This window comes from Musca domestica, unplaced genomic scaffold (genome assembly GCF_030504385.1).
Source record: "Musca domestica strain aabys unplaced genomic scaffold, Musca_domestica.polishedcontigs.V.1.1 37, whole genome shotgun sequence".
Taxonomy (NCBI): Eukaryota; Metazoa; Arthropoda; class Insecta; order Diptera; family Muscidae; genus Musca; species Musca domestica.
In genome coordinates, this window is record NW_026712321.1 from 2,291,845 (window position 1) to 2,314,319 (window position 22,475).

The 22,475-nt window shown below is 36.7% G+C and overlaps 1 protein-coding gene across 6 annotated transcripts in view; it reads left to right on the forward strand.

Annotated features, from left to right (window-relative positions):
- The window catches only part of LOC101897367 (uncharacterized), a 69,422-nt gene that overhangs the window by 30,216 nt on the left and 16,731 nt on the right, over window positions 1-22,475 (forward strand). For 4 of the 6 annotated variants that reach the window (XM_059126274.1, XM_059126273.1, XM_059126272.1 and 1 more), the window contains exons 2-8: window positions 15,122-15,662; window positions 17,164-17,502; window positions 17,568-17,716; window positions 17,804-17,971; window positions 18,077-18,384; window positions 18,480-18,953; window positions 20,468-21,160. In XM_059126274.1, coding sequence (XP_058982257.1) covers window positions 15,225-15,662; window positions 17,164-17,502; window positions 17,568-17,716; window positions 17,804-17,971; window positions 18,077-18,384; window positions 18,480-18,953; window positions 20,468-21,160 — 2,569 coding nt within the window. In that variant the 5' untranslated portion in view covers window positions 15,122-15,224. The remainder of the gene's footprint in view (window positions 1-15,121; window positions 15,663-17,163; window positions 17,503-17,567; window positions 17,717-17,803; window positions 17,972-18,076; window positions 18,385-18,479; window positions 18,954-20,467; window positions 21,161-22,475) is intronic. The other 2 variants (XM_059126270.1, XM_059126271.1) reach the window with 2 other exon arrangements.

A 22,475-nucleotide genomic window follows, 5' to 3' on the forward strand; every position in this document is an offset into this window, starting at 1 on the left:
GATTGTCGGCTCAGTCAATGACCACTTTGACAAGTTTTCTTTTGTTGTTTATTCGTTTCTTCTGATAGGAAAACTTCGCACATATTCCAGGATGAGTTGAAGTTTTCCTCTGGAAAATGCTATTCTGGCCTGAATTGAGAATTTCTTGGGAAATTTTAAAGTCTTGCAGATATTAATTCTCTAGGGAATCCTCAGTTAACAGCAACTGAATCGAGTGCTTCAAAGGAATAACCCCCAAAACTTCAAGGATATTAGAGAGAATTTCCTAGGAAACTTCAAATTCATGCAGAACGATATATATTTTCTTTAGGGAACCTTCAGTTTAGAGCAGGGCCAAACTGAGAGTCACACTTTGCTGCATGTTTTCTATAGAAAAACTTGACTTTAGAGAATTGGCGAGCAGAGAGTCATACATTTATGTTCTCATCATTTTGTTACTCTCTGGTTACAGCGTTTTTCAATTGTTCAGATTGTAAAGAGAATTAAGATCTTTAAAGGCACGCTGGCCTGCTTTTTCCAGGCCCTGGTGTAGCAGCAGCTGAATATTATTCTGCGCTACAAAGGAATATCCTTGAAAACTTCAAGGAATTCTGAGAAAACTTTAAATTCATGCAGAACGATATATGTTTTCTTTAGGGAATCTTCAGCTTAGAGTAGGGCCGAACTGAGAGTCACACTTTTATATGTTCTCACTATTTTGTTACTCTCTTGTTACAACGTTTTTCAATTGTTCTGATTGTGGAGAGAATTAAAATCTTTAAAGCACGTGGGCCTGCTTTTGCCCAGCCCCGGTGTAGAGCAGCTAACTCAAAATCCGTGGAACATTATTTCACGATCCAAAGAAATATCCCTAAAAACTTCAAGGACATCTGGGACAATATCTGAGGTAACATTAAATTCATCCAGGCAGATACATGTTTTCTCTACACAATCTTCACTTTAGAACAGGGTCGGGCATATATGCCCGATTTTGCCAAGCCCTGGTATATAGCAGCTGGCTCAAATTCCGATGACATTATTTCGCTCTCCAAAAGAGTTTCCTTAGAAATATCAGAGACAATTTCCTAGGAAACTTTAAATTCATGCAGAACGATATATGTTTTCTCTAGGGTATCTCCAGTTTAGAGCAGGGTCGAACAGAGAAGGCAAATATGCCTTGCTTTGTAGGCAAATATGTCTGATTTTCCCAAGCCCTGGTTCTCTAGGGAATCTTCAATTTAGAGAAGGGTCGAAAAAAGAGTCGCCTTTTTATTTTTTACTCTCTGCTTACATTGTTTTGCAATGATTCTCATTGTGAGTGTGAAGAGAATTACTCTCTTTGAAGGCATATATGCCCGATTTTGACTGGCCCTGGTTTAGAGCAGCTGAATCGAATTCGGGGACAATTTTTTCGTAGTCCGAAGAAATATCCTTCAACATTTAAGGGATTTCAGGGACAATTTCTTAGGAAACTTAATATTTATCCAGAAATATATATTTTCTCTCTAGGGAATCCTCAGTTTCGAACAAGGACGAACAGAGAGTCGCCCATTTAAGTTCTCTCAATTTTGTTACTCTCTGCTCACATAGTTTTAAATTATTCTAGTTGTGAGTGTGAAGAGAATTACGCTCTTTAAAGGCACATGAGCCTGATTTTGTCTGCCCCTGGGTTAGAGCAGCAGAATCGAATTCGGAGAATATTTTTTAGTGCTCCAAAAGAATATTCTTCAAACCTTCAAGGTTATCAGAGACAATTTCCTAGGATACTTTAAATTCATCCAGAACGATATATGTTTTCTTTAGGGTATTTAATTTAGAGCAGGCTCGAACAGAGAGTGGATCTTTAATGTTCTCCCATTTTTGTTACTCTCTGCTTACATTGTTTTTCAATGATTCTGATTGTGAGTGTGAAGAGAATTACTCTCTTTGAAGGCATATATTCCCGATTTATCAGGGCCCTCGTTCAGAGCAGTTGAATCGAAATCAGGGAACATTTTTAGTGCTCCAAAGGAATATCCTTCAACACTTCAAGGATTTCAGGGATAATTTCTTAGGAAACTTTAAATTCGCTCAGAAAGATATATTTTTCTCAGTTTAGACATGCTCGAGCAGAGAGTAACTTTTTTATATTCTCACCATTTTGTTACTCCTGGTTACATATTGTCTTTCAAAGGGTGCGTTTGGGAGGGTGGAGAGAATTAAGATCTCTGAAAGCATGCGTGGCTGATTTTTCCTCATCCTGGTTTAGAGCAGCCGACTCAAACTCCAGGAATAGTATTTTGTGCCCCGAAAGTATATCCTTCAAAACTCTAAGGAATGCAAGGACAATTTTTTAGGAAACTTAAAATTCATCCAGGCAGATTTATGCTTTCTGTAGGAAGTCTTTAATCTTTGAATTCCGGGAACATTATTTAGTGTTCCAAATGAAATATCCTTCAAAACTTCATGGATATCTTGGACAATTTCACATCCAGAATCGAGGTAATCGTAGAAAGGCATTAAACCTTACGAAAGCGTTTTAAATTATTGCCTCAATTCAAAGAAAGAAAGGAAGGCAGGGGAGGCTCCTGTCATTATGAAAATTAACGCCTACCATTTTTTCGTCTTCTTCCTGCCGTTCAATATTTTTGTGGTCAGCCGACAAATAAACAAGAGCAAGATGAAATGAACCAGAGCGTAACGCTGCAAGACCATAAATAAATGTCTGCGGATGTGTAACGAACACAAAACGGACATGTGAAGTCAGTCAGCCTGGCCGTGCATATGAACGGTTGGGAAGGATCATTTACATTTTCGAACATAGGTGGTTTTGAAAACCAGCCAACCAGCCTGATGAGGGGTTTCCATGCCAGCCAGTACAGGCAGTGGAAACCCACCTCGAACCCACCAAAACCTAATTGAAAAAATAAACCAACCAAAGCAACAAAACCTGTTTTTACGCCACTCGAAATGCCGCTCAGGCATGAAATGCTGTTTCTGGTGGGGCTGGCTGGCTGGCTGGCTGCTTTGACTAGCTTGAAAATGTTGAGCGTTTTTCGTTTTATGCGATTATAATTGGTACCCGGGAGGATAATTCAGCAAGGCTGAATGAGGTTTTCCATAGGAAAACTTCAATTCAGCCCCGGCTATATGAGGTTTTCATAGGAAAACTTCAATTCATCCCGCCTGAATAAGGTTTTCCATAGGAAAACTTCAATTCAGCCCCACCTGAATGAGGATTTCCGTACGAAAACTTCAATTTAGCCCCGGCTGAATGAGGTTTTCCATAGGAAAACTTCAATTCAGCCACGGCTGAATGAGGTTTTCCATAGGAAAACTTCAATTCAGCCCCGGCTGAATGAGGTTTTCCATAGGAAAACTTCAATTCAGCCCCGGCTGTATGAGGTTTTCCATAGGAAAACTTCAATTTAGCCCCGGCTGAATGAGGTTTTCCATAGAAAATCCGCAATTCAGCCCCGGCTGAATGAGGTTTTCCATAGGAAAACTTCAGTTCAGCGCCGGCTGAATGAGGTTTTCCACAGGAAAACTTCAATTCAGCCCCGGCTGAATGAGGTTTTCCATAGGAAATCCGCAATTCAGCCCGGCTGAATGAGGTTTTCTGTAGAAAATCCGCAATTCAGCCCGGCTGAATGAGGTTTTCCAAAGGAAATAAATTCCCATCCGATCCATTTATTTCATCAGCCATACATCCATCCAATCATCTCCTCTCTGAATTTTCAATTGATAACCAGAATGCATCACACAAAAGGTCCCTACACACACACGTACATATTACACACACATACACACACACCTCCAAAGATTGCAAAACACTACTACCTGATTAATTTGATTTGTCTCGCAACATCAACATTTCGCTTTGCCTGTTTATATCCTGCAAACGCAGAGTATGAAATTTTTGTATGGCAGGATATGGAGGCTCTGGTATGAGCTTGGCTGTGTGTGTGTGTGTGTGCGCCACACTGAGTCTAAGCATCTGGTCTTGGTTTGATTTCACGCTAATGTATTTTTTCGTTCCGAAAGATACGCTCAAGGAAAAATGTTTGTTGAATGAATTTTTTCGAAAAATTCCTCCTCTCGATTTTCTTCGAGTGCATGTCCTTTTTCAGACTTGTTATAATGCAGTTGCCTGAAATCCCAAATAGACACACAATGTACGGTGCGTGTGTGTGTTATACTATCACGGTGGGAACTCGCTCTTCTCTCTCTGTACGCCACACATCTGTTCCTCCTTGCACACGTAGTATTTTTATGGCCCACCTTTGAAGACCGACAAGATGAAGAAGAAGAGGAGGAACTAAAATTTCAAAATATATTTTTGTTGTTGCAGGACTTTGAAGGATTCACTGAGGCATACATATATGTGTGTGTGTGTGTGCGTACGTGCGTGATTATGTTCTGTTGGAAAATCCTTAGAAACGAGAGCAGTTGGTGTCTGCCGAGATTGTCGTTGTTGTTTTTGTATTTCACTACTAAAATCTACCTATGGGAATTGTATTGTTGTTGTTGTAATATTATAATTACTACATTGTTGTCTGTCCATCATCAAAAAAGAAAAATATGTGAAAGAGAACAAAAACTCTGTGCGGACATCTATCGAAAGGACATTCTTTGAACAATTTATTGCACCGAAAATGCAAATTACAATCATTGTCCTTTCGATCATTAGTCGGCAAATGTAAATGAGGCAAAAATCTTGCCGATAATCTCTAATGCTCCTTGAATATTAAGTACCAGCAAAATAATGTTTCTGAGGAATTTCAAGGATTTAATCGAAAGGTTCTTAGAGGATATTACAAGGAAATTTGAGTTATTCATATGTGCATATACAGGGTGAGATAAAAAAAAAACACTGCAACAAAGTCAAACGCAATAGTTTTTACATTTTTATACCCTCCACCTTAGAAAGGAGGGTATATTAACTTTGTCATTCCGTTTGTAACATCCTTAAATATTCGTCGTAGACCCCATAAAGTATAAATATTCATAATCAGCATAAAATTCTATGTCGATTTAACGATGTCCGTCTGTTCTGTCCGTCTGTCTGTCTGTCTGTCCGTCTGTCTGTCTGTCTGTTGAAATCACGATACAGACCACATTATTTGACGTAGAGCGTCAAAATTTTGCAGATCAATTTGTATTGTGTCTAGGATGGTTGGTATTGAAAATGAGATATATCGGTCCACGTTCTGCTATAGTCCCCATATAACGGTACCTCCCGATGTTCGGTATTTTGATGATTTTTGCCACATTTTTTTTACGGATTTGTCTGAAAATTGGTATTTGTAGGTCATAACGGGTCCCTGTACGTGTGGCAAAACATTCCATGTATAGGTCCACGTTTTAATATAGCCCCCATATTAAGCTACCTCCCGATATTCGGTATTTTGATTATTTTGGCCACATTTTTTCACGAGTTTGTCTAAAAATTGGTATTTGTTGGTCATAATGGGTTCCAGCTCCGATAGCGAAACATTGCATGGATGGGTCCACGTTTTAATATAGTCCCCATATAACGGTACCTCCCGATATTCGATAATTTGATGATTTTTGCCACATTTTTTCACGGATTTGTCTGAAAATTGGTATTTGTAGGTCATAACGGGTCCCTGTACGTGTGGCAAAACATTGCATGTATAGGTCCACGTTTTAATATAGCCCCCATATTAAGCTACCTCCCGATATTCGGTATTTTGATTATTTTGGCCACATTTTTTCACGAGTTTGTCTAAAAATTGGTATTTGTTGGTCATAATGGGTTCCAGCTCCGATAGCGAAACATTGCATGGATGGGTCCACGATTTGGTATAGCCCCCATATAACGGTACCTCCCGATATTCGGTATTTTGATGATTTTTGCCACATTTTTTTTACGGATTTGTCTGAAAATTGGTATTTGTAGGTCATAACGGGTCCCTGTACGTGTGGCAAAACATTGCATGTATAGGTCCACGATTTGGTATAACCCCCATATAAAGGTACCTCCCGATATTCGGTATTTTGATGATTTTTGCCACATTTTTTCACGGATTTGTCTGGAAATTGGTATTTGTAGGTCATAACGGGTCCCTGAGCGTGTGGCAAAACATTGCATGTATAGGTCCACGTTGTGGTATAGCCCCCATATAAAGGTACCTCCCGATATTCGGTATTTTGATTATTTTTGCCACATTTTTTCACGGATTTGTCTAAAAATTGGTATTTTTTGGTCATAATGGGTTCTAGCTCCGTTGGCGAAACATTGCATGTGTAGGTCCATGATTTGGTATAGCCCTCATATAACGATACCTCCCGATATTCGGCATTTTAATGTTTTTTTTTCCACATTTCTTCTAATGTTTCCTTTACCCTAAGGTGGAGGGTATTAAAAGTTTGGCCCGGCCGAACTTAATGTTTTTTCACTTGTTTTTTTTTTTTTTAATTTTATTGAATGAAAGCAAAAAAAATGTCGGATATAGAATCAAATTTTAGATAAAGTTTAGATTTGTTCGAATTGGTCACCTTTGGCATGAATTATGGCCTTTAAACGGCCAATGAAGCCGTCACACACTGCCCGCGAATGTTGCTCTGCGGTATTTTGTTTTTTATTCAATTTTTTAAATTTTATTGAATGAAAGCAAAAATATCGGAAATAGCGCCAAATTTCAGAATAAGTTTAGATTTGTACGAATTGGTCACCTTTGGCACGAATTATGGCCTTCAAACGGCCAATGAAATGAGTCACATGCTGCCCGCGAATGTTGCTCTGCGGTATTTTGGGCCATTTCCGGCGTATCGCTGGCTTGAGGTGATCGACACTTTGGTATTTTTTAATGCCAACCTTGCTTTCCAAAATAATCCAGACACAACGGATTGGTATTCGGATATTTTAGTGGCCACTGCGTGCTGTAAATGAAGCGAGGAACCTCATTTTGTAAGCATTCTTGGGTGGCGCGTGCTCTGAGTGCGATGGTGCCTGGAGTCCTGTTGGAATGTCCAAGGTCTGCGGCCAAAATGTTTGCGTGCCCAAGGCGTTAATACACCCTCCAGAATATTTTCGCGATAATATTCGGCATTTATTCTGATGCCACGGTCGATTATTACGATTGGAGAGCGACCATCGGCTGTTATGGTGGCCCACACCACCACCATGGCCGGCGCTTGAGTTTTTGTGGCCAACCGAAGGTGCACATTTTCAGCTGACCTCTTTGGCAAGTAAACACGGCGATCATTTTGTTTGTTTACAAACAGCTGGACAACGATTGTTTTCTCATCGGAGACAACCAAATTCGGCTGCTCACCACTTTCGGCCAAGCGAAGCAACTCTTTAGCTCTTTTGAGTCTGCGTCTATTTTCTTTCTGTTGCGGTGTAAGTTCTTGCTCTTTTTGGAATTTCAATGGCTTTACCCCGAACTCATTTTTCAATATTTGCCGAATGGAATATTACGAGCCAAGCCATGTTTCGGCCACTGCGACGCGGATTTCGATCAAGTCGCTTCTTTATTTTTCGAAGCATTTCTGCTGATGTTGCTGTGGTTTCTTCCGTCCACTTCCTTGACATATGTCGGGCTACGCTACCAGTATCACGGTAACCATACGATACACAAAAGATTTATTAACATTTAAATGCTGAGGTGCTATAGCCACTTGTGGTTTCCCTGCCAAATATAAAGAAATCACACTATCCGCTTGAGTTCCATCACGAATAACTTTTTTTCTGGAAAATTCTCACTTAAATACTTTGGTACGCTTGTAAAAAATATAATGAGCTGTCACTGGAATAATTTTAACAGCTGCCGGACGAGTGGCTTAGAAATGACAGTAGTCCGAAATTGGTTGCAGTTTTTTCATCTCACCCCGTAAAGGCGATAAATTAATCATTTGAAGATAATCATCTTAAATGAAATATTGAAATGAAATTGAAAATTTCCTATAGAAAAGCAAACTCAGCTTCGTCGGATCGAAAACTTATCAAAATATTTGAATTTCGAAACAGGATTCCAAGGGGAGATTTAAAGTTTTCCAATGGAAAATCAGCATGGCTGGAGGGAAACTTTGATTCAGCCCCGTCTGAATAAAATTTTCTTAACGAAAGTTTCAATTCAGCCCGGGCTGAATAGAACTTTAGGGGAACTTCGATTCAGCCCCGGGCTTAATATAGTTTTCTTTAGGAAAACTTCGACTCGGCCCCGGCTGAATAGATTTTTCTTTAGGAAAACTTCAGCCGGGTTGGATCGAAGTTTTCCTAAGGAATACTCTGAAAGGAGTTTTCTTTAGGAAAACTCCGTTTCGGCCTGGCTGAATAGAGTTTTCTTTAGGAAAACTTCGTTCCGGCCTGGCTGAATAAAGATTTTGAAACTTCGCTTCAGGCCCGGCTGAATAGAGTTTTCTGGACAAACTTCAACTCAGCCGGAGTGTTCTTGGCGAAATATGGTTATTCAGCTTTAAGTTTTCCTGGGGGATTTTCAAAGGACATCTCCTCTATGTCTGCTCAGCTAAATAGAGTTTTTTTTTATGGAAATTTGAGATTTTGTTTTTATTTTATTTACATTTCATAGGTATTCCGATCATATTTCCTTGTGAAATTCGAAATAAACAAATATTAATTTAGTCCAAAACCAAAATAGTCATCCTCTCTCTTGAGGAGAGCTAAAAGCCAGTAGCCTTCGTAGACAAATATTTACATGACTTTAATTTAACATAAATACTATGGTCTTGTTGTCGTTGTTGTTGTCGTTTTTCTATTTACATATTTTTCTGGATTTGTTTTGTGAAAGAAAATAAAAAAAACTTATAAAAAGATGTTTTCCCAAAACCAAATTTCAATTCAAGAGAGTTTCTCTTAACAGAGAGCGAATGAGAGAGAGACTTGAAATATTGTGAATCACTGGCTTAATTGTTGGTGCATATGCCATACAGACACATACACACACACATTCGTACAATTTATGTATATATGTGTGTGTGTCTATATGTATAGGTTGCAAAGGATAATGACCATAAAACCTTGTTTTGGGTCCTTTACAACAAAAAAAACAACATCAGTAGTTCGTTTTACGTTCTTCTTCATGCACATGACTAACCAAATAACAATGTCGCAGAGAGAGAGAGTCAGTTGTATATGTGTGTGTGTATTTCTGTCGAGAGAGAGCTCTCCTTGTTTGGTTATCACAGTTTCCTTTTTGTGCCTGACTATCTTTTGGTATACCATAGCCAAATGTGTTTGTGTGTGTATATATGGTTGTGTTCGCATGTGTGTAGCCAGCTACTCTTCATAGGACTCTGTAACAGTGACGCCAGGATTTCAAATTTTAGTTTACGCTCAGATCTCAGGCACGTAGCCTCGCTACAATACACGTAACGCATAAACTTTTTTTGTAAGCCAGCCAAGAACTAAAAATTTAATTTAAAAAACAAACACCTATACACACAAACAACAACAGCAGCAGCATACCAAATATAAGTTTTTTTTAAATACTAGAAAAGAAGAAGAAAAAACCTTAAAACGTGTCTTGTAGATTTGATATTAAAAAAAAAACCCCGACTAGTGCACAAATATTAAACCTGAACACAAAGGATAATAAAAATCAGGATATTTGCCACAAATGTTGCAGGACAACATTACCAAGGATTAAACCAAAAAAAAATAGTTTTTTTATTAAATAATATATCACAAAATAACCAAAGAAAATTCTAAAGGATAACAGAATAAAGTGAAAGGATTCCCAAAAACCAAATTGAAAAAATTTTAAGTCCTGGTGCAATAAATTGACTTGATTCTCCCATTCCATAAACGTTCTTCTCCGTTTCAATGAGAATTTCAGCCGTTAATAGCAATTTATAAACCTCGCCTTACGTTGTGAATCTTGCTCCTTGTCTAAGAGCAGCATAAAACGCAAAACAGCATAACTAACAAAGCAAAAGAAAGAAAATTTTTTGTGGCCAACAAAAATGGCGCATACAAATGCCAAGAGAACTCCTCATTATTACTGATGATGAATAGTGAAAATTTCAAAATTAACAAAAACAAAAAATGTGCAATAAATCGGCAACAATAACAACAATTGCCATAAATCTTTCAAATTAAACAACAACAACAAAAAACTGCATTCTGCAAAAGCAAATATCAGTCATCATCACTACGAGACAGACATACAGACAAATACACACATATATTTTTGTCTTTGTCGTCTTCGTCATAAACCAAAGGATATATCTATCGATAATACTACTACAAAAACATCCAAATCCCCCTCGCTCTCCTGGCAAATTTGTGTGAGTGTTTATCATTTTTATTGCTATACTCTATTATACTTGCTCTTCTTCTTCCTACTCTCCCTCCATCATATACTTTATTTCCTTTTTGTATATCTACTATATAATTGTTTTTTGTTTGGTTTGGTTTCGTTTGTGCTAACGGTACTACTACATTCATGAATCGTGTTATGGTTTTCTCTCGCTCCCGTTCTCTCTCTCTCTCTCTCACATCCGTTTGGTGTGGTGTTGTGTGGTAATGTTGCCATATTATGTTGGCTTCTCTACGTTATGTTTTTTTTTTGCAAATGTCTGCCATTTTGTGTGTTGACAATTCAAGTTGGAATTAAAAACTCTAGTTACTCATACAATAAGTCACGTAGACTTGATGTAACGTTAAGTAACGTTCATTTTAACTTGAAAGATATGGGAAATATAAAAGAAAATGATTATGATGAAGAAAAACAACACTCACAACAAAAAATTACACATTTAAATAAGTTGCGTAAGCAGGATGTAACGTTGAATTTTATTGAGAAATATAAAAATCTATGGAAAATATAAAAGAAAATGATTATGATGAAGAAAAAATATTCTCAATCAAAAATTAAAAAAAAATATAAATAACGTAGACTTAACGTAAAATGCAAATGACGTTAAAATGCATAGAAAATCAATGGAAAATGGAAAAGAAAATTATTGCAATGGGAATAGAAATATTCGCAACGATATATAACACATTCACATAAGTCACGTAGACTTAACGTAACGTTAAGTAAGGTTAATTTTAACTTAAAATACATAGAAAATCAATGGAAAGCATAAGAATAATATAAAAGCAAATTATTATGAAGAAAGAAAAAATATTCAAAACCCAAAATAACATGTTTCAGAAAGAAAATCGTATTTTAATTTACATTTAATCTAATTCACCTGTAGTTTTAGCAGGTAAAGTCAAAGTTTTTGAAGATTTGCGATTGAAACATTAAACATTTATGAATTATGATTTACGTGAGCCCAACATGCAATTCTTTCGTAATAAAACCAATTCAACTAAGCTCAATATTAGTTTTGCCAGACAATGTCACATTTTCAACAAGAAATTGCATTTTCATGGCTAAAACGTGATGGCAGCTTAGCTATATTGTAATGTTTTCTTTCTATGAGAAATACTTTAATAAATTGGACTATATCTCTACAAAATATAATTATTTTTATCTATATCAATGTTTGTCTCTATTTAGCCCCACTTGGTTTAGCTGAATTACAAAATTAGACCAGAACCCTCTTTTTTGTTATGGAAAAATGGCATTTTTGTGAAGAAGTTTTGAATTCAGCTAAGCTAAACTAATCATATTCCAAAAAACTGAAATTAAGCTGACTAGGATTTAAGATTTTCCAAAGAATTCAAATATTCAGAAATGTGGTATCATTAAAAATTATACAATTCCGCCTGTCTAAAGGGCGGTCCATTAAAAAATCTCAAATTCAGCTCAGTTGTTCTCTTCAGAAATTGTTTAATTTTGCCCGGCTGAATTGGATTTTCTAGAACAACTTGAATTTAGTCCGGCTGAATTGGGGTTTCTTTAGAAAATTTTCGATTTACCCCAGCAAAATTTGGTTATCTAAAGAAAATCTTCAGGTCAGCTTAACTGAATCTGAATTGGGGCTTCTATAGAATATCTATCTAATTCAGCACTATGAAAACCTCCTATTACGTACGTCTAATTTGATGTTTCTTTAGAAAATCTTTATGTCAAGTCGTCGAAATTGTGTTTTCTGGCAGGATTTTCTTTGGAAAAATTCAATCCAATCCTGCAGAAGCTACATTCGAATTCGGTATCGGAATTGGCGTACGTCTTATTTGATGTTTCTTTAGAAATTTTTTATCTCTGGTCGTCAAAATTGTATGTTCTGGCTGGATTTTCCATTGGAAAACTTCAAAGCTACATTCGAATTCGGTATCGGAAAAATTTTGATTGCATTTTATTTCTATATTGGCATTTTAGGTCGAAAAAAATAAAATTTGGTTAAGAACTACTGGGTATTTGTTAAGAACTACTGGGTATCAATTTGTTTCTACGGAAATTTTCAATTAAATCAAATTAAAATTTACTTCTTCAAATAATTTCGGTCGATTTTTTTTAATATCGCATACGAGAATTGGACCCCTTTAACTCAAACCGACCGAATTGTAATTTCTTTACAAATTCTAAATTCTAAACTAAACCTTATTTGAAAAAAAAAAACTCTTTAATTCAGCCCTGTTGACTTGGGGTTTCTATTATAATTCGTTATTTTAATAAGGGGGAATTGTTTTTCCTTTACAAAATCTTTAATTCAGCTCAACTTGGTTTAAAATTTCTTTAGAAAACCACAATTTTATCCGGTCTGAATTGGCTTTTCTGTTACAAATTTTCAATTCTGCCTAATTGCAATCATCAATTAAGCACGTCTCTATTGAGTTTTCCTAAAAAAAAGTTTCAATTTCTCATAATTTAAATTGTCTTCCTTAAAAAAACTTCGTAATTAGTTTCTTCAGAATATCTTCAATTCAGTCGGTCACAATTATATTTTTTTAAGAAAATTCTCAATTTCTCATAATTAAATTCTATTTTATTTAAAAAAAACCTATGCTTTTATTTTCGCATATGTATTTCAGTTGCAAACAATCTGGCAACTCTACCCTTGGATTACAATTCTCTTTACATTGCTGCATCTCTCTCTTTCTGTTTCTCCCTCTCCCATCTCATGTGATGCCCGTTTTCTGCATTGTATGCGAATTTAAATTAATTGTATTTTTCGCTTCTCCCTTTTGTGTCGTCTTTCTTGCCTGCCATTCGTCATGAACATAGAAAAATCATTGTTATTTGAAAAGAAATGAACATAAAAACGAAACAGCCAGCCAGCCAACCGAACTAACGAACGACCAACCGACCGTCGACCGGGTAGTAGTGGTGGTTGGGTACAGTTTTCTGCGTAGCGAATTATCCTTGTTGTTCCTTATGTTGTTGTAGACACACGCACACACATTCAATAGGAATGTGTTTTGTTTTTGTGTGCGTTTGCGTTCGCTTTTATGTATTTTCTGGTCTGACGGCGTAACGTACAAGTTTTATTTATAAAATTTTGTTGTTGTTCCTTGATCCTTTTTTTGTTTTGTTGGTAAATGACACACACTCGCGGTATCTGCTTGGTATCCATGTTGTGCGTGCGTGTGTGTGTGTGTGCGACCATTTTAACGGTTATCGTAGTAAATTTCGTTCTCTTTTCATTTATCCTTAAAATATCTTTAATTCGTCCTTATTTCTTTACTTTACGACATTGCCTTTGATGATTTATTACTTTTTTCTCTCTCCATCTCCTTCGCGCAATGATTCATGGCCTTTAGTCAACATCCTCGGCTGGTTCCTTTGGGGCATTTAAGTCATTTACAAGGAGTATTACTTGAAGATTTATCTACGTTTGTATGTGTGTGTGTGTGTGTGTGTGGGCGGTTAAAGGGCGTAAAAATAAGAATTTTTATACAATTCGCATGAGTCATCTAGGTATTTGAAGTGTTTCGAAAATTCTCTTCTTTTGATTCAGTGTTTCTCTGTTTTTTTCCCCGAGCCTCTCAAAGCAACAGCAACATTTACATCTGTCCCTGCTTTGCAACTTCTAATCCTCTTTTCATAAATGCAGCCGGGTTTGTTGTTGTTTTTACAAGCCACAAGAACAACAACAACAATGTATGTTTGTCTAGCCTAATCCACTGGCTACGATCGCAGTTGCCTGTCGTGCATTGTGTTATGAGAACAAAAAAGGTCGCCGTCATCATTAACGAAAGGAACAGCTGCAGCTCAATTTCTCAATACGCCCGTCTGATCTCTCTCTCTAACAGAAGGCGTAAAAGGAACAGCTGCAGCCCAACAAAAGTCTTCTAAAATTACATGCTGTGTAAATGTTTCAGAACCAAAGAAAAAATTAGATAATGCCTTTTAATTATTTCCAAGAGAAGAAAAAACCGAAGTCTACCTGAGAGTAGACAAAGAGCGCGAGAGTGCATTTTCTCTCCTTTCAGCTGTCTCAAATGCATTTTTTCTCTTCAAAAAGAAATCCATTATTTTTAAGACAATTACGAAAAAGATGAAAATTTCTTATAAAAGTGTTGGGTGAATAGAGGTTTTCCCATGGAAAAACCAATTTAGACGGCCTGAAATGTAGTTTTCCCATGAAAATCGCAATTTAGACGGGCTGAAATGAAAGATTTCTTATGGAAAATAGAGTTCAGCTGAGCTGTGTTAAAGTTTTGCCATGGAAAACCCAATTCCGCTGGGACGGAATTGAAGCTTTTCTACGGAAAACTCAATTTATCCGCTATGAATTGAAATTTTCCTACGGAAACCCCTATTCAGCCGGTCTGACTTGAAGTTTTCCCATGGAAAACCGAATATAGAAGGGCTGAAATGAAGTTTTCCTATGGAAAATCCCATTCAGCTGGGCAGCTGACTTGAAGTATTCCCATGGAAAATCCAATTTAGAAGGGCTGAAATGAAGTTTTTCCATGGAAAACCCAATTTAAAATGGCTGAAATAAAGTTTTCCCATGGAAAACCCAATTTAGAAGAGCTGAAATGATGTTGTCCCAAGGAAAACCCAATTTAGAAGGGCTGAAATGAAGTTTTCCCAAGGAAAATTTTATGCAGCCATGCCAAAATATAATTTTATCGTAACTCTTGAACGCCTGGAGTTTTCCTACTAATTCCGATTCTCCACATTTTTTTTGAAAATTTTATAAAAAATACTTCGTTTGGTCTTGCCGCGTCTCTGGGTCATCAAAAAAGAAGAAGCACACAGATGTCAAATCTCTTATGAAAGATCTCCCATTCTCTATATGATTTTTTTCTCTCTCTCTCTCTCGCTTCCAGATTAAATGTGTAATTACATGTATTCCTTTTAAAATACAAAAAAAAAAAACACAACAAAAGGAAACAGAAATAATTTCTACAAAAAAAAAAAACAACAACAAAAATGTCATCGAACACCTCGGATATACCGCGAATAATGGTCTTTCGGCCGTCATGGGAAGAGTTCAAAGACTTTCCCAAATACATAGCCTACATGGAATCTCAGGGTGCACACAAAGCCGGTTTGGCCAAAGTGGTACCGCCACCCGAGTGGATACCACGCAAACAGGGCTATGAAGATTTGGATGCATTGAAAATCACAATTCCCGCACCCATATGCCAAGTGGTGACCGGCAAACAGGGTCTCTATCAACAGATCAATATACAAAAGAAACCGCTGACTGTTAAACAATTTCGTGACTTGGCCAACACTGAACGCTACTGTCCACCCAAACATTTCGATTATGAAGATTTGGAGCGAAAATATTGGAAAAATATCACATATGTAGCGCCCATATATGGGGCGGATGTTAGTGGGAGCATAACAGATCCCGATCAAGATGTAAGTTGGTGTGGCGCGCCCCCCAAAACTCAGAGAGTGTTGGATGGAAGAACGGAGGAAAGATATGGGGTTTTTACTATTTCACAAGGCTGAGATGCAAAAATCACTTAACTTGGCTATGCATAGCTGATTTCCCATAGAAATTGTCATTCAGCCAATTGAGATTGAAAATTCTTAAAGGATCTGATTATTCAGCCAGGCTTAATTGCAGATTTTCCAAAGAAATTGTCATTCGACCAGGTTTCGATGGAGGTTTCCTATGAAAATCGTCGTTCAGCTAAGCTAAAATTGGGATGGAAATTGGGATCTAGGTTTCCTATGAAAATCGTCGTTCAGCTAAGCTAAATTTCAGTTTTTTCAATGGTAGTCGCCATTCAGCTATTAAAAATTTCCGATTTTCTATAAAAATCCTCATTCAGACAAGCTGAATTACAGATATCCCCAGGAAATGGCTATTCAGTGAGGTTGATATGCAGATTTCCCAAGGAAACCGCCATTCTGTGAGGCTAAATGCCATATTTCAAAAAAATACCCCCTGAATTCCAGATTTCCTTTCGATATGCATTTTCAACCTGACAGATAAATCCAGATTTCCCAAGGAAATCGCCAATCAGCTATTAAAAATTTCCGATTTTCTATAAAAATCCTCATTCAGCCAAGCTGAATTACAGATTTCCCCAGGAAATTACTATTCAGTGAGGTTGGTATGCAGATTTCCTCAAGGAAATCGCCATTCTGTGAGGCTAAATAGCATATTTCCAAAAAATTCCCCCTGAATTGTAGATTTCCTTTCGATATGCATTTTCAGCCTGACAGATAAATCCTGATTTCCCAAGGAAATCGCCATTCAGTTAGTAAAAATTTCCGATTTTCTATAAAAATCCTAATTAAGTCAAGCTGAACTACAGATTTCCCCAGGAAATGACTATTCAGTGAGGTTGATATGCAGATTTCCCAAGGAAATCGCCATTCTGTGAGGCTAAATGGCATATCTCCAAAAAATACCCCCTGAATTGCAGATTTCCTTTCGATATGCATTTCCAGCCTGACAGATAAATCCAGATTTTTCAAGGAAATCGCCATTCAGCTACTAAAAATTTCCGATTTTCTATAAAAATCCTCATTCAGCCAAGCTGAATTACCGATTTCCCAAGGAAATGAGTATTCAGTGAGGTTGGTCTGCAGATTTCCTCAAGGAAATCGCCATTCTGTGAGGCTAAATAGCATATTTCCAAAAATTTTCCACCTGAATTACAGATTTCCTTTCGATATTCATCCTGACAGATAAATCCAGATTTCCCAAGGAGATCGCCATTCTGTAAGACTAACCGGCAGATTTCCCATAAACCCCCCCCTTTCGATATGCATTTTCAGCCTGACAGATAAATCCCTATCTCTCTCGGTTTTTTTCATTCAACTCTCCCGTCTCCGTTCACCATATTCGTCGTGTTCTCTAAAAAGTTTTGTCTCTCTCTTTTTCTCTCACTTTTCCCCAAACTAGAGTTGGAACATAAATCGTTTGGGCACCATACTCGACTATGTCAACGAAGACTATGGCATACAAATTGATGGTGTCAACACGGCCTATCTGTACTTCGGCATGTGGAAGACCACATTTGCTTGGCACACCGAAGATATGGATCTGTATTCCATAAATTATTTGCACTTTGGTGCCCCAAAAACCTGGTATGCAGTGCCGCCAGAGTACGGCAGGAAATTGGAAAAGGTGGCCAATCAATATTTTCCGGCCAGCTATAAAAATTGTAATGCCTATTTAAGGCACAAAATGACACTGATAAGTCCACAGATTTTAAAACAACACGATGTGCCGGTTAATAAGGTGAGCACGCAAATGCAGGACAACCCAGTTATTCCAAAAAGTAACCATGTTTTGTTGTTGTTTAGATAACCCAAGAGAAGGGTGAAATAATGATAACATTTCCCTTTGGCTATCATGCTGGCTTTAATCATGGCTTCAATTGTGCCGAGTCGACAAATTTTGCCATGGAACGTTGGATTGAATACGGCAAGCGGGCCGTACAATGTACCTGCAGGTTAGCTTTGTGTTTTCCCCCATCTCCGCCATTCATGAGAACAAGGCTCATTTCCTTGCGTTTGTTTGTTTGTTTTTTTTCTGTTAGCAATGACATGGTGAAAATTTCCATGGATACCTTTGTCAAACGTTTCCAGCCGGACCGTTATCAAGCCTGGTTGGAGGGCACCGATTACGGTCTACATCCCGAAGATCCACCCAATGCCATTGTGCCGGCACCTCCGCCCAGCCAATTGGACATAATGTGCAATAAAAAGTATGTCCACAAAATTGTGTTCCGCTAATCGTATCAATTCTCCTAACATTTTTGTTTGTTTTTCTTTAACCATTCACCCCTGAACTGGTGCGGTACCCCATTTAGCAATGGGGGTGCCAGTGATGATGTTCCGTTACATATCCTACAAAGAATGAAAAAACAATGCAATCCCACAAAACAGAAATCGTTTAAAGAGCGTAATCCGGATTTAGATCTCGATGAGATCCAGCAGAATCCAAATATACCGGATGACATCAAGGCAGTGCTGAAGGAAAGCGTTCTGACCCTGGACGATGAGGAGGAAGAGCCAGCAATTGTGGGTGGCGATGAAAGCGAACCGGCAGTCGACATTAGTTTACAGAGTCCAGCCCAGTTTAAAACGAAAAAGGAGCTATTAGCTTACATAGATGATGGTAGGCAGGCAGATTGTTGTTTCTAAGGCCCAAGGGAATTTTTCATTTATTTTCCATTATTTTTTTTCCTTTCTCCGACTCTACCCTCGCTCTAGATGAGGATAATGATGAAGAAGAACGCAACTTTCAAAAACGTAAAAATAAACGCAAAACTGATGCGGAATACGACGATGATTGGCTGGCATCGAAAAGGCGTACAGCCACCTCACGCAACAGCAATAAAGGACGCAGCCCTCGTGGCAAAGATAAAACAAAAGACGATCGTTCCATTTCACCGGCCTCATCCACATCATCTTCAACCACGGCCACAAGTGTTAAGACAGCCGGTGGTCGCAGTCGAACGAATTCCAAAACGGAAAAGACACCCAGCAAATCACCACGCAAAACACCCGTGAAACGCAAACGTAATGAGGACAAATCAGGGGCATCCTCAACGTCAACGAGCCCAATTAATTTCAGTGCAATGTCGTCGTCGTCGTCTGGCTTCAATGGTTCGGCGGCGAGCTGTATAAAAAACGAAACATCTTGTGGTAATGGCATTGTTGGAGCAGGCGGCGGAGGAGGAGGAGGTGAGCGCTTAATAAAGGCCTCCGAATGATTGTGTGATAAAAGAAGGGAATTTTTGTTGGGCATTCATATGTAACCTAAAAAAATAGAAAAAAAGTCGCAAACTATAAAAACAAATAGAGAGCTCGTTTCCCCAACACCCCACCTCCATCGACACCAAATCACATACCTGTACCCAAAAATAAACAACTCCTGCATTCCCCCAAACCAACAACATTACCACTCATATCCACCAAGTCCCCCATCATCATCATTTCAGCTAATTTTCTTCTATGCAAATCCCCCAAATAATGTCTAAGGGGAAACTAACTTTGGGTGCTGTAATTAAATTAAACAATATCTATATATTTAATTACGTACAATATTTCCAACATCACCATCATCACCAACCAACCAACCATACCACCACTACTCCACACACCACCATTCGGTTACTAATTCTTCTTTCCTCTCGTGTATGTCTGCTTTTGGATTCCATATTTTCAATTGATTGATACACTAGTTGCATTAATGTAGTAGTACATGTTTTTGGTTTATTTTTTTCTATTAACAAATTTAATTTTGCTTGATTAACAACTATTTTCTTTAAATGTTTTTTTTTTTAATAATTTTTATCGAAATATTCTTAATTTCCTTGCCAATCCATTAGTTTGTCTTGTTTTCCTTTCCAATTATTCACTTTGGAATGATAACACCAAAATGTGTTGCCTACTTTGAGGCGTTTTGTGATTTTTTCTATTTTCATACAAAGTAACAATTCACAATAGAAAGCAATAACAATGATGTCTCGTCGTAATGCAACGTAATTGCGACGTGTGATTAACGTAACGCTTTAAAATACATTTAAATTCAATTCAAAGATAATTTGTGATAGAAAATACATTAAATTAATAGAAATTATTCAGAAATTACAATTTTTAGTTACAATTTTAGTTAATTACATTTTCATTAAGAATTTGTGTTTGGTACTTGACACAACTAGAACGTACTCTTAACGTAATGTTTAAAAGTCACTAAAATGCTGATTTAATACAATGTTTTTATATTTTTCTGTTGGAAAATAATGTTGCCAACACAATTTGTTAACAAAACTATTATTTTCAACCAATTTTGCAATCGTTTTCATTGGAAAAGCAGACACAAATAACATACGTGCCATGACATTACTTAAACGTAAGAGTAAATAATGCTTACAAATCAAGACCATTTAAGAACCAAAGATCATTTTTCATTTTAGTTTTTAAAATGTTCAATATTATACAACATTTACAATTTTTTAATGGAAAATCACAAAAATAACCAGATTTATAACCCTTTATCCCTCTTTTTGTCAAACCTTGCTGCTTACTCCTAACATTTTGTTTTATTCGCTCTTTTCTCTAATTCATTTCTCTTTCTTATACTAAACACGCTCGTTTTATTTTTGTTTTTATGCATAATTTTATTTATTTAATTTAATTTTTTATTTATTTCTTTTTTTTCGTCACAATACTGTAATGTTTTTTTGGTTTAATAGAACTCTTTCGAAACGTTATTACAGAAAAATCACAAACGACAATAACATCTAACGACCATCCTTCATTACAATTTATGCAACAGCAACGTAAATTCGAAGGGAAAATACCAAAACTCAGTCAACAACAGCAGCCGCAGCAGCCATCACAGCAACAACATCAGGTGACCCAACTAGCAGCAACAACACCAATGACCGCTATCGAGACATCTGTCACATCTACCACATCCATAAACAACAACAACAACATCATCATTTATAGCAGTAATAATTCGGCTGCTCCTCCTCCCTCTATTATTACTACTAATATTGAATCCCTTAAACAGGAAACAATATTAACCAATTCTAGTCAAAAAGAAGTTGGCAGTGAAAACAACAACAACAACAGCGCCGCAGCATCATCAGCTTCTTCTACCACAACAGAGGCCACAATTGTCACCGCCACCATGTTACCAGCTGTGACCACACTCAATGGCATTCCATCCCATCATCAGCCCCAATACATCACCATGCAGGCACCCACAGTGACTTTAAGTCCAACAACAACTCATACCACAACTAGTCCCATGTCGGTTACAACCACCAGTACAGATGGCGCTGTCTATCAATATAAATCAGAAATTATATGTGATAGTCAAACGTATCAGCAGCAGCAGCAACAACACACTACTACCTCTCACGAGGTAAATCAACAAGGTAAGTTTGACAAAAATTTCGCTTAAAAGTATTACATGTTTTTATAAACATTAAGAAAAATGTTTTGTTGTTTTGATAATATTTATTTGTATTTTGTGTTTTATTAGCGTTTTTTTTTTCTTTAAACAAATTACACAGTGGAACAAGATTTAAAATACCTCTTTTAACTTAAGAAAAAATATGGCAACTCTATGAAACATTGTGGCTGGCAAGAAATAGTTCTATTTATAAATAAAGAGTTCCAAGGTGAGGGCGAGAGAATTAAGAACTTTTTCTGTTATTTTTCCATTCCGTTTCCTTCACATTTAAACTTGCCGTTACTTCCATGTCATATTTTGCGACATTTGACAAACTTTGCGCCAAATTTGAAGGAAGCCATTTAACTTAGACCGTTATTGTTTCTTATTGGGGTTGCCATTCAATACAAAATGGTGACCCAGGCCTTTTTGAGACACTTGTCAAAAATGTACGCCAAATTTTAAGGAAGAAAAAAAAACGTAGTTTCGATAAAAATTTGACAATTCTTTTAAATTAAAAAAAATAAATGAAATAAAGAAATATTTTAATAATAAACCCATTTGTTCCACCGTGTAATCTTGCTTGAATGTAATTGTTTTATTTACCATTTTTACTTTTGTTATAACTTTTTATCTATTTGTTGTTGATGTTTTATATAAAAATTTGTGTTTATTTTTTATTTTCTTTAAATCATGCATCATAACTCATTGTTAATTATTAAACAATTACTAACATTTTATTTTTTTATTTGTAAAATTTTTTATACTATTCTTTTAACAATTTTACGTTTTACATTTTTTTTGTTTTGTTTATATTAATATTTTTTTTATGTTTTATGTTTTCATTTCCTACTAATACCTGCCTAATTGTTTAAATAATTCGCCAACAAAAAACATTTAATACAACACCATGTTAATTCCTTCAATTCAACAAAAAGTCCCTTTTAATATTGGTTCGGTCACTAATATGCCCAAGTACAAAACATTCCACAAGAAACCATTAGTCTAAATGGTCATACCTATTGTTTTCCATAAATATCCCAATCATTTTCATCCGATTCCCTGAACGCAAACTAATACATCCCTCTATTGTTTCTAATTGAAAATTTTTCAGCAAAGAAAACTGAGGAAAGATTTTAAATTCCTTCTTTAGTCTTCCTTCGTAGTTGTTCTTTCGTGAAATTTCCCTATAATTCTAATTTGTATTGTTCCCCCAACCCATCACCCCCCGTTCATATTGTTATCTCTAACATCATACACTCCAGCCCACTCACATAACTATTATATAAGCATTTCAT